General features: G+C 40.4%; 1 protein-coding gene across 16 annotated transcripts in view; it reads left to right on the top strand.

Annotated features, from left to right (window-relative positions):
• The window catches only part of BRSK2 (BR serine/threonine kinase 2), a 395,119-nt gene that overhangs the window by 281,789 nt on the left and 99,789 nt on the right, over window positions 1-13,541 (top strand). For all 16 annotated transcript variants that reach the window (XM_080998644.1, XM_080998638.1, XM_080998650.1 and 13 more), the window contains exon 4: window positions 11,440-11,580. In XM_080998644.1, coding sequence (XP_080854770.1) covers window positions 11,440-11,580 — 141 coding nt within the window. The remainder of the gene's footprint in view (window positions 1-11,439; window positions 11,581-13,541) is intronic.

The following is a 13,541-nucleotide window of genomic DNA, read 5'->3' as shown; positions in this document are numbered from 1 at the left end:
ATGCAGCGCTGGGGAATATTTCCTCGATAAATGTTAATTTCACAAATCATGTTTTACTTTTGGTTTATGATTTAATTTGTGACAGGGGGCTTTGGTTGAGTAGATTCCTAATGCAGCCATGAATCAAATCCTTTTTCTACAGTTTATTTAAGGCTGAAAATGCATTTGGGCGGGGGGAATTAAACATTTAGCAGCCTAGCTAAGCTAATGAGACAACTCATTGTGCTACAATCCTGGTTTTTTTTCTAATATGTAGAAAGGTCAAGTTGACTAGGAGGTGACCTACACATGCAGTAGAATGATTCCTGGAATCTGGTTCAGATGGCAGTTGGGTCAATCTCAAGTTACCGGTAAATGCTCTCCCGTTTAAAAAAAAAAAAAAAGACAGCATTGCCTACACATGGAAAACTAGTATGCCAGAGTTTGGTCTAGTCTTCCCTATGATATGCTAATTTTCCATGTGAATATAGCTTTTTAAATGGAGCATTCAAACCATGAGATCTCTCACTTGCACTCAGATAGTATGGTCCAGACTCTGCTTCATGTATAGATCAATTCTACATTACATTGTTTCCAGTGTTCTCCAAGCAGGAAGAATCATTGCAGGAAAGTGAGTGAACAGTGTGCCATGCTCAATGGCAGAGCCACAGCATAGTGCCAGCCCCTGATTGTGGGATGCCATATAAATAAATGCCAATGCCTCATTAATATCTATGGAAACATCTTTGTAATGTAAGAATTATTTCTAATTTTTCATCAGGGACCTAAAATATAAAAATACAAAAAATACAAATCTTACTTTTTAAATAAAAAAACCTACAACCTTATATTTTATTGAACATATTTCAATCAAATGAAATCAAATATAAAAAAGGAAACAAAAAGTGCATAAAATGCAAAAAGATTGTGTCTGGACAATATAATGACATTTGGAATGCATTTATTTAAAAAGGTTATAAATAAATGGATTTATATTGGAATAATAATTTCACTTGTATACCTTTGTATTAGACAAGGATGTACAAAAATACAAATCTTACATGAGAAGTACCTTATTTTTTCTCCACAAGTTATCTGTTTATAGCAATCAGAGTCATCTGAAAAGAAGATGCCACATGGAGTTTTATATGCCACTGAGTAGGGGGGGGGGTTGGGGGGGTACTGCAATCCTCCTCATGGTGAATAAACCATAGCCCATTTAGAGATTAATCAGGATACCAACATATTGGGCAACAAAAGCATAGTACGGTAATGGAATATAAGAGGAGCACAAATTCATCAGAAGGCAGAGTTTCGACACTTACACGCAGAGAGATTCTTAAAACTAAAAGTCAGGAACATTGCAGGATTGCTAGGGGAGCCCTGATAATTGGCCACTGGAGCGAAGGAAATTTGCTTCTTTGGAAAGGGCACTGGCTGATGGAGTGTTCAGCTTGCCCAACATAGCCTAGAGATCCCTCTGGGTGGTTGCATACTCCTATACGGATATTTGGTGGTGTTTAGGCATGCACAACAACACACTATAAATAACAGGCAAAGTAGCATTCAAAAAAGCCTTTCATCCCCAATAAATCAAAGACTCAAGTGGTTCGGCAGCATAAAAACACACCTCTTTAGCTTCATCCTAAATATGCTTAGCAACCTTTGTTTTTAACATATCCCTTCAAATAATCAGTGGGTGTTAAGATGATCCCCCTTAAAACAAAATAAAATCATAGGAGCGCATCTATTCATTTCCTGCCAGAGGGAAATGGGGAGGCGGGAACCCAATTTTTAAATGAAGAGGTCTTGGCTCAGTACCAAATTAGGGTTTAAAAATTCATGCCCGCCATAAGAATTTATATAGCTCTTGAATAATTTATTTGCTGCACCAATAACAAGGAGCTTAATATCTGATAGAGATTATTTAATCAATAGAAAGCAGCACGAGGGGGGAAATCCTGAAAGAATTTTGTAACAGTCTGGGCTGGACACTTTTAAACTCTGTGTTGAGTAGAAACGTACTGGGATTTCTCTCTTTTCTGCTCCCCCCAAAGAAATGTAGAAGGGTGTTCGTTTCACTGTAACTCTCTTCTGCGGTTCCCCTTCATTCTGAACTAACCAGAACACTGGCTGTGCAAAACTATAGCTGCAAAATATAATGAGTTTCCTAATTACTGGTTGCATCAAATGAAAGGAATACTTCATGTCTAAATATACTGAGGATTTTGAGGAAAGAAAAACTGCTCTTGGCTTCTGACTTGGCTCACTGATTTCACTCAAGACATGGGAGTCATGGTGCTGTTGGCTGCTGAGTTTTGTCTCTATGATCATTCTTGTTTCCTAATTCCATATGGCACCAGGAATTAATTTGGGGAGAACATGGGGCTACTTTTTATTTCTGGCATAACACTTACTGGATGAAGTTACGCCTCTGCAACTGTAAAAGGCAAACAGATTAAAGGAGCCATAGGACAACAGCTAAGGAAGGGCAAATGGAGTTGACCCAAAGGTCTTCTTCCTATCATTTGCTGTATCTCAGGTATATATAGACAGCCATGATCAATCTGGTTCTGTATACTTATTTAGCAAGGCAGGCAGTAACAAAGTCCTCTGGGAAGCTTAAAGTATCAATCAAATTTTAATATAAATAACCAACAATAAAATAATTATATAACTCAAGCCTCAGAGACTAAAATCAATAAAGACTGGTGTAATTCTAAAAATGTGTGTAGGTTTTAAAAGGTTAAGGACCCGGAAATGACCACAAAAAGGGTGAGCATCTCTTGGCATTCCACACCTGGGGTGGCCAAATAAAAATGCCCCCTCCCTAGTAGCCACTTGCTGAATTTCACTTGGCAGGGGTACCCAGAGAATGGCCTCTGAGTGTGATCTTAAGGTTTATGCAAGGAGGCAAATCCTTGGGACCTGGTTCCAAGCTGTTAAAAACATTAAAAGGAAAAACTTAGACCCAGAGAAAAACTGACAAACAGTGCAGATGGTGAATCGCTGGCGTACAATGTTCAGACTGTCCAGTCCCAGTTAACAATCTCATAGCCTAATTTGGGGTCAACTGAGGGCAACCACGTGTGCAACAGTTTGCAATAATCCAAACATGAGCTTGCCAGACCATGGCAAGCTTCTCTGTCTAGGTAGGGTCACAGCTGGTATATCACCCTAAAATGAATAAAGCCACTCTGAGGCACAGAGGACACCCATGCCTCTAGTGATAATGTTGGATCAGCGACCCCCACCACTACTCAAAAGCTCCCCTTTGTGTGACAAGTTGGCGTGTATGTGACAAGTTGGCAGCCTTCCACTGGAGCTAATAGTGCATGGTTCTCTCCCTCTCACAACAACCCTGTGAGGTAGGCTAGGCCGAGAGCAATGCCCCATCTTCTTTTTGCCACCCTTTGGTTTTGGCTCTATCCACCACTGGTCCGTGGAAGGGTATATGTACACAGCTGCGTCAGTCCGTATTTCTAGCTGACCTTACCCAGCAGTTTCATGTAGTTGTTAGACACTACGGAGGATACTTGATACACCCCTGCCCTCTGGTTTAGTACTTAGCAAGGTAATTGCGCCCAGATGTTTATTTGTTCATCCCCACCCCACAATGATGAATATGTTATTGCGAAAATGTATAAATTACTGCTGGAATTTGGAATGCAAGAAGAACAAGTTAAAGAATGTATGATTAAATGGACAAAAAACTTTGGGTATAAAATACAGATGGAACAGTGGGAACATATGTGAACCAAAGGGTTAAAATACACACTGTGTTATTCTTTAATAGTAAACTTTTATAAAATGATGTTTCGTTGATATTTTACTCCTGAGAGGCTATTTAGAATGTATAAAAGTATGTGTTAGAAATTTAAAGAACATGAAGGGACATTTTGCTGTGCTTGGTGGACATGTAAACACCCCCCCAAAGGATACAAATACACACACTGATATGGATAATTTTGAAGGTTAATATTCAACTAAAGGCAGAACTCTTCCTGCTAGGGCTTATTGATATACAGTTAGAAAAAGCTTATGGAACTTTGTTTCAACATATGATTACAATGGTGACACTTTTATATGCACAAAGATGGAAAGATTAATCATTACCAACGATGGAGAAATAACTGTTAAAATCAATGGACTTAGCTGAGATGGCAAAACTGACATATTTAATCAGAGAAAAGTCATTCCTAACATTTACTTAAAATTGGAAACCTCCCATAGACTTTTTGTGTGAAAAAGAAAATTAACTAATGACATTTGGGTTTGAGGATTGAAGACAATGTTGCCCATAGGTGGCATCTATGCAGCGCCCAGGGTGCTTGGGCACCCACAATTTTTTATGAAGGGTCTGGGACCCTCAATATTCCACTCGGCGGTGCACGCATGTCACAGGGATGTGCTGATATCAGGTCAGCACACCTCATAGCATGTGTGCATCATGTTGGCACACCCCACAGTGACGTCGGCATGCCCTATTGTCACTGGGGCAAGGCCTAATGTTGGTTTATAGAAAGTGGTTTTATTGGGTGTTATATTGGCATGGCTGAGTTGAATAGCTTTTATGTACAGATGAAGAATCAGATCTTCCTCCCTCCCTCCCTCCCTTCTCTTTTTCTTCTCCCCTTTATCCCTTCTCTATCTTTTTATCCTGTATTTTTCTCTATCTTCTCCTTTTTCTTTTCTTTTTCTTTTTGGTTTGTGTTTTTATTTAGTTTAACGTATTGATTTTAAAGAAAGATAATAGATAATAATCTTTGTATCCCTTTTTCCAAACTCTCTCCCAAAAAGAAGTTCAACCCCACCTCACAAAAGTTTACAAGCCAACCCAGCTACTCATATATATATATATATGATGTTTGGGGCATACTGATGGTTAAAAAGAAGTTAACTAGAGCTTCTCAGCCTGGTTGTCTTTAGTAAATTCTTACTCACTATGGCAAACAGGCAAATTACTATTTATAAGCTCGTAAACTCAGGTGCATAGGAACAGACCTAGAGGCCTGGTTCACTTGTAGCAGTAAACCATGATTAATTATCATTACGTGCACGAGCCTCGGAGAGCCCAGCTACAGCTCTCACTCCCCTCTTCTCCTTTTGTGCAGCTGGGAGGAGAAATAAATTGTGATTCAGGGTTCACTTTCTGTGATTTGTTGCTTGTTACATATGAACCAGGAAAACGTTTTAAAATACGCTCTAGTCAATGGCAAAACAATCCAACTTCAAACAAAATATAATTTATTTTAAATACTGATTCTTAATTCATACATAATGACAACCTTTGAATTGGGTAAAGGGCAAAGGAATTCCAAAATATGAATCCAAATTGCACAGGAGGAGGAGGAAGAAGAGTGAGGCACTTGAGGCTTTGTTCAGGCTCACTGAGGCTCATTTGTTCAATGCTAAACCATTGTTCATGCATTGCGTGCAAACCAGCCCAATGAGTAGGCCAGTGCCTTGCCACAAAACAGTGTAAGATGCTGAACCTAAGCACTCTCCTGAGTGCTGGCACATAAGAGGGCAGGATTAAATTTTTTAAATTGTTACTGGTTTAGTTCATTCCCAAGTGGCTGAAATAGTACTTATTTCACATTTTATAGATGAAAACTGATGCAGCAATCCTATCGCTGGCAGACCCCCTGCAGTAACTAAAGCCATGCCATTTGCACTGGCTAGGGCAGAAGGCTGAGGGCCGTAAAATCCTCATATTTTGCAGTACCAGCTCCAAGCTAAGGCAGATCAGGCCCCTCTCCATGCAACCACAACATCAATAATAATTGGGTTCATCTTGTTTTGGCAGAGGGGGCGGTTTCCTGAATCTCCCAGAAAACAAGAAAGGGAGACTAATACAGGTTTGCTGGTATGTCTATGGGTATATACAGAATACTCTGTTGTGTGCTGGTAGCTAAATATTTTCTGGAAACTGTAGAATTTGGGAACCTAGAGTTCTAGAGTTTGCTTTCTTCCTGATGTTTCCAGAGAATTCTGTAGTGGAGAATTTAGCCATCGCAGTGCTGCTGTTACAGCTTTCTGTGTCTTTTAAGATCAGCTCAGAGTTTCAGTATGTTCAGAAAAAGAATATCTAGCCTGGCTGCTTATCACAGCTGCTAGTCTCTCTGATGTGATGATACCTAAAGGAGCCATTTGAGGTTAGGAGCTTGTTAGCTATTATTAGCAAGGAGGTGAATCTGTGATACAGATGGGAAAACAACAAAGCAAATAAGAACCAAATAAATAAAACTTTCCCCCCTTTTGCTGAAGGATCACTTGGTTGGTTCATATAATCGTTCCAATTTTCTCTGAAGGATAAAACCATTCTTCATATTGAGCACTTTGTTTATTTCCCCATGAACAGTTGAATCGCATTCCCTTTAAGCTCCAAAGTTTTCCCTCATGTGGTTTTATCTCTCCTTTCCAACCCTTTTGTTTGCCTTTCATTGAGGACCCAAAGACATACCTTGGTCTATTGGTGCTTTAAGCCAGTGCACTTTTTTTTCCTGGTGGTACGCAATGGTACACAGTACTGCCACCTTTTGAGAGGAAGGAGGTGGAAGAACTTTTGGATCCCATCAGAGCATCGTGGCTCCTTCTCTAAGCCTGGGAAGCATTTGTCCAGCTTAGGGAAGGAGGTGCAAGGCTCTGAAAGGTCCTGGAGTCCTGCTGCCTCCTTCCGAAAGATTGGCAGGGAGGCCTCTTCACCTGGGCAGCAGGTGGGTGGGTAGGCAAGGGAGCATCAAGCAGCTAACTCATTCTCACCACCCAGTCTTGGTGTCAGGCCACCCCTCCCCCATGCCCTGGGCCCTCCCCCTTGCTGTTGAGTACCAGCACTTTTTTCTAGAAAAAAAGCGCTGCTTTGAGCCCTCATTATAGTGCATTTTGCTCATTTAAGCCCACCCCAAATAACATAATATAAATAACTACAGGAAAGTCATAAGGAATTGCAAAATCAAAGTGGGACAAACAGAACTCTTTCCTTTGCCGCTTCCTGTTCTCCCTATCTTCTGCTTGGGCTCCCTCCCACATACCCCTCAATTTTCTCCACCCATCCTCCTTCTCTTCATCTTATAACGTCCTTTCTTACTTCAACTTCTTTTTAACTCTTTTGTCAGCACTTTGGACTTAGTGAAGGAAGCAGCTAGCTGTTGATGAACACCACTGAGCAGGGGCGGTGTGTCCTGTTTAGCCACCTGAGGAAAAATGGCAATGTGTTGCTCCCTACCCCCATCCTCCTGCGGCCACCGGAATGCCCCCCTTTCACCAGTTTCTAAAGTGGGTGCTTCACCCCACCTCATTAGTGTTCTGGCTCCACCACTGAGTCTGAGTTTCCTGTGGCCGGCATTTGCTTTCTTGCAGCCACTACCCTGGTGGGAAAGGGCTATCACCTGTGTGCTGACTTCCATTGCCACTTGCCAGGAACATTCCTGGGGTCATGAGAGCAGTGTAGAACTTCACACAGCCTGCAATGGATTTTTTTTTGGGGGGGGTGAGAGGGGGGACCATTTTGGACAAAGGTTGGCACCTCTACTAGTGATAGAGACCATATCAGATCCTGCCCAGCACCCCATTTGTCACCTTCCATGTGTTGCACATGGATGAACAAGTTGACCCCCAATAGACAAACATATTATTTTCTATTCAGTGACTCAGATGCAGGAGACATGTTTTCCAAGCTCCTAAATACAGTGAGTGAGCAGGATATGTTTTAATGTGCAAGAAACTGCAGAAGAGGCCTAAAATATAACAAATGTGGACATAATTGATAGTCGTCTTCCATTCCAATTCTGGAAACACACAGTTCCTTCTCCAAAAAGATGAAAAAGCAGAGTCATGTGGACCAACCATATTATTTAATTTCTGCCCCTGTAGTTTCAGTCAAAAACATCTGTCTATGTAATACTGACTGGGAGGGTATTTGCAGCTGCAATTCTAACCTATTGAATATGGTGGGACTTACTTCCACATAAAAATGCCCACAGATAGATGGACCAGCAAAGAAATGTCTATGAGATTAGTAAGAGTACTGAATAATCCTTAAAGCAGGAGGAAATCAAAATTAGCCATGTTGGCAATTGATTCTAAATCCAAGCAGGAACCTCCCACCTTTGAGAACTGATCTGTAAAATGGATAATCAAAATATGTGTGCACATGCAATCTCTGCGAAAGCTTCTAGGTTCACAATAATAAACTTGTAGTTAATAGCTCTAGTTAGAAGTATTTGGTAAATATGTTTATATTCCCATTCCAGGGTTGGATTGAGTTTAATTCAATCCAAGAGCATGGAGCAGGAGTTGGGTACTAAAGTAAGGCTGTTTAATCAAAGCCATCTGGTGGAGGCAATCTTGAAGGGAATTGATTGAATGCGAAGGAATAGCTTCTGTTAGTGTCTCTGGTGCACTAGTAATTTAGGACCGGAGTATTTGAGATGTTGCATTACACAGAAAACCTCCTCTGTGTATCAGCTCTTGCACCTTGAGCATTGCTTAACAAACAAGTCTGCCACTCTCCTCATGTTAGCAGAGCTGTTAGCACAGAATACATTGTCTCTGTGCTCCTCTTGCTTCCCCTGACGAGACAAGAGCACCAATCTTTTAAAAATGTCTTACTCCATTTGTTTCCATTACTGTCTCTGACGCTTCTGGGTGGTGAACAAAAATAAATAACCCTCTGAATTATCTCTGCCCCTCAGTTTGTTTTACTTTTCATTCAAGACGTTGGTGCTGCATACTGAGGCATTTTTAATAAGTGAAAGTTGATAAATAAATAAATTTGCTGTGCTGTTCCTACTGTGGGTGAGAAAAATGCTAGACTTGTAATTTTCTGAACTTGGGCATTTGAAGTCTGTGTAATGGAGGGCATCTGTCTGCATGTCTGCACATCTTTATATATGAATGGTGTTGTATCTAAATTAGTATTATACCTTAAGCTACATACAGTTTTGTCCTACGGCTTTACCCTGTCCAAAACATCAGCTGTCCACAGCAGAAGGAATGAGTTATCCAAGTCCCTAATTAGAAAGCTAATTTTGGACGTACCACTAGATTTGCCAGATGTCACTAGATTGAGACTTGGACAATAACCTGTTCCCTACAGAGTTTCATAGCAGAAAAATGAATCAAACACCACATTGTCCAAGCATGGCATTCTAGGCCCATCTTATACCATAAAAAGGTAAAGGTACCCCTGCCCGTACGGGCCAGTCTTGACAGACTCTAGGGTTGTGCGCTCATCTTACTCTAGAGGCCAGGAGCCAGCGTTGTCCGCAGACACTTCCGGGTCACGTGGCCAGCGTGACAAGCTGTATCTGGTGAGCCAGCGCAGCACACGGAACGCCGTTTACCTTCCCGCTAGTAAGCGGTCCCTATTTATCTACTTGCACCCAGGGGTGCTTTCGAACTGCTAGGTTGGCAGGCGCTGGGACCGAGCGACGGGAGCGCACCCCGCCACGGGGATTCGAACCACTGACCTTTTGATCGGCAAGTCCTAGGCGCTGAGGCTTTTACCCACAGCGCCACCTGCGTCCCATCTTATACCATAGATGCTATTAAAAAAGGGTTATAACTAAAGATTCTGGAATCACTTCTGCATAGTGTGCACCCAGGACAGGAATTCTTTCCCATGATGACAGCATGGTAATCTGGGAACGGTTTGGCACCACTTGTATCTAAGCCCCACTTGACTAGTGGGGACTATTGGCTTGGTTTAGCTTCACATAGCAAACCTTTGGTTTCACAATATCTGATTGTGAAGGAAACTGATCACATAGTTCCTTTAAGCAGATAGAGACACACTCTTGATATCTATCACAGTTTGATGTTTTCCTGAAAGATGGTTCTAAAATTAAGTGAATAATTTAGAGGTTAGACCATGCATAAGGTCCCTGGTGTGATCTCCAGCATCTGTAGTCAAAAGATAGCAGACACTGGGGAGCTGCTAGCAGAGCAGAAAGTACTAGACTTGGCAGACCAGATATCTAACTCTATCGAACAGCAATTGCCCCATTATCCCTTTTAATGTTGTTTTTAAAAATTGATTGCGATGCATCACCATCCTTAACATACAATAACACACAAATGAAGGTATTTCCAATAAGAAAAAACATCTGTTATCACAACAAACACCGTGGTACCCTATACATTTTTACTTCAGAGTAAGTTTGATTGGATATATTTCCAAGTAAATATGCAAAGGATGACAGTGCACAAGAGTTTCCATTATTTGCTTTTACCTGATTCTTCTTCATTCCATATTTCATGAAAAGAAGTGATTTTCTACCATGCTTTAACTCCTACATTACTTATTAATTTTTTTGAGTCAGAACTATCCCGATACTTTTGTTGTTCTTCACTCGTGAACTTTGTCTTCCATATGATAATTTTGCATCTAATCATTTATTTATACTTTCTATATTTGGATATTTTTATCCTGCCTTTCAATGATAAAATCACACTCTAGTGGCTTATAAATGAAAATCTCAAAAATTAAAAAGCAAAACAATCTGTATATATGGTACATTGTATATAATAATCTTGCAGTCACCAAATATTAAAAACATCCTGGTAATTCTTTATTCTCTTCCTTAATTGCCTCTTGTGTAAGTCAGTTTTGATGGGACTAAATTTACAGAAGAATCAATGCTTTTCAGAGCACCTCAAAACAAAACAAAATAACTGCAAATGTTTTCTTAGTCACCTTCTTCTAAGTCTGAAAGTTGGAAATTTGCTGTCACATTATCATTTTTTAGTCTGCAAACAATTTTACTGCTAATGTGGTTGCAAATCGGAACTTCATGTCACTGAATATGGAGTTTAAATGTGCATTGATATTAATTCCAGCAGTGTTATTTTAGAAGATATTGGGCAGTATCCGACTAAATTGTTTTGCTTGTGCAAAGAGTTTTAGCTGTGTAATGGAACTTCCAGACCCTCTCCTTTTCTCATGTGTCCCCTAAATCAGTTATGGGGGTTCCCCCAATGCTCCAGGGCAGATGTACTGGGCATGTATAGAGGCAGGCAGAGAGAAGAGAAGGCAGCAAAGTTCCACTGTGTACCTAAAAGTCATTGCTCTAGCAGAACTGTTTAGTTACCGTACATACTGCACGATAGGTAGATCACTATCCATGGTCCTTTTAGGCAGAATTTATCTTTAAGCAATGGAGATCAATTAAAAAGGATACTGGGAGCAATGAAGTCATCTGTTCTTGTTGTTTTAAAGCCTATATTCCAAGAGATATCCAAGAACTCCAGACATTCACTTGCAGCTAAAAACGTACAAGGGCACAAATACTTTGTCTCACTTTGCTGCCTATTGGTTATTATGCATTATACTTTGCTGCCTATTGGTTATTATAGAGAAAGTTGCCTATTGGTTATTATGCAGACATTTATGCGTGTATGTTTAAAACATCTGCTTGATCGCATATAAACAAATATATTTTTCCTGTCTTGTTTTAGATATTTGGTGCTAGAACATGTGTCTGGTGGAGAGCTCTTTGACTATCTTGTAAAGAAAGGAAGATTAACGCCAAAAGAAGCCAGGAAGTTTTTCAGACAAATCATCTCCGCTTTAGACTTCTGTCATAGTCATTCAATCTGGTGAGTAAAGCTGCATAAGGTACATGGCATACAAGTGGTACTTTCAACAAAAGGTGGCAGTGTATCCTTACCCAGCAATAGTATTGCTTCTGATCAAGGAGCCAACACTCTATGTCCTCCTCCAGGGTGCTATAAGCAGACACTCAAAGCTCTGTGGCTCCTTAAGGCCACTCAACATTCTCATGGTGCTGTTTTGCAGGGCAGATCCTTCTTTGGGAGGGTGTTTTAAACTTTTGCTTTACTTCTGCATACCACCAAACTTGTCCGTCATGGTAATACCCTCCTCTTGTTCTCAGTGGGCCTGTTTTGGTTCCAATCTTTTCAGTGCTCAACCACCTGAGTTCGCTATTAAAGGGAATGATAATATTATATGATATTTATGGCATAATATAAGATATTTATGGCATAAGATTATATAGCAGATCAGCCTCTAGGTCATTGAAAGCTCTTTGGCTTTTTACAAGCCATTAGCTAGTCACTGGTAAGGCTGGGAATCTCCTGTACTGTGTGCATGCAGCTGCCAGCCCCTATTACTGTCTAGATACGCTGATAACACACGTGCTTTCACTGAAGGCTGTCCATGGCCTTTCTTTGGTCGCGTTCAGTAATATGCAGTATGATGAGTGGCTCATATCTGATTAAACCTTTTTTCCCCATGGTGAGCTTGAAGACAGGGAGACACCTACTGTCACATTCATTTACAGTGAACACTTTAACTGGGAAAAACCAAAGCCCAGTGGAATCGGCAGCTTAATTTATAAGGATCTTGGGGGCATTTGCCAATAAATAAGAATAATATGTGTCATATTGCGCCCTCTCCCTGAAGAAACCTGGGACAATTACCAATTCAACAAACTCATTTTATGGCATCCTTGGGTTATAGAAAACCTTCTGGTGTTTGGCAGCCTTGCCTAGACCCCTTCTGGGCATTCGATTCACTATTCCCTTTAATTTCTTTTCCAGTAGGGAGTAATTTTCTTTTATCAGTCTGTTATTGATACCCACTTGGATGATTTAATTGTTGAGTGTGGTTTAACCTGTTAACTTGCAGGCCATGTTTTAAATTGAACCAGTTTCCACTTAGGGCTTTAACAAGTTTGAGTAATTTTTAAATTACAGTGAAATTGAGTTTTTGCCACCAATTGGAATGCAAGGTTTCTGTTCAGCTACTGACCCATAACCATACATTTATTCTCAGTAATGTTGTTTCCTAAGATTTGATTGGCTGTGAACGGTGATTTACATAATGGATGTAAGGCTCTTTCTCAGTACAGATGGCATTAAAATCCTTAAATCTGATAGGGTAAAGACTACAACAAGATGAAGAGTGTGCATTGCATAACCACTGCTGATGCCTTGTAATAAATGTGCAATGATTATAAAGACACTCCTTGAATGACTACAGTCCTGATATACCCATAACAAAAAGGGGAGCCTCGTTGTCTTAAAGGCAGACTTCTATATAGACGGACTGCATCTTTCTTTTGAAAGGGAAAGGAAATAAAGCATAGGTAGAATGTAAAGCTTGTACAGATTATTGTTGAGTTGATGTGCAGCACAACCTTGTGCATCATTATTCAAAAGCAAATATTGTAGTGCAGCTTACTCCAAAATGTGCACTGGATTGCAACACTAATCTGTAGCTGAGCTGCAACATCTGCGTGTAGGGTGGGCTGAGGAAGAAGAGGAGCTGAGTGCAGCTTTTGATGTATATCTGGAAGTTGTGTTTGTGTTTAAACTGTACCACTTTGAAATAGAGTGATTTTCACCCAAACTTAAGATACATAAGTGAGTGATGACAGAAAAGTTGCCCTTCTATCATGATTTTCCTTTCTGATCAGTCCCTGTGTCCTCAACTCATTCTCCTTCAATGCCTTGGTCTGCCAGTCAAAATTATTTTCCTCCAGGTTTGTGTTATGATGCAGGGCTGCTTACACATTTGCATAAAGCTACAGCATGAT

This window comes from Podarcis pityusensis (genome assembly GCF_964106645.2).
Source record: "Podarcis pityusensis genome assembly, chromosome: 1".
NCBI lineage: Eukaryota > Metazoa > Chordata > Lepidosauria > Squamata > Lacertidae > Podarcis > Podarcis pityusensis.
This window is presented reverse-complemented; position numbering and strand designations above follow the sequence as displayed.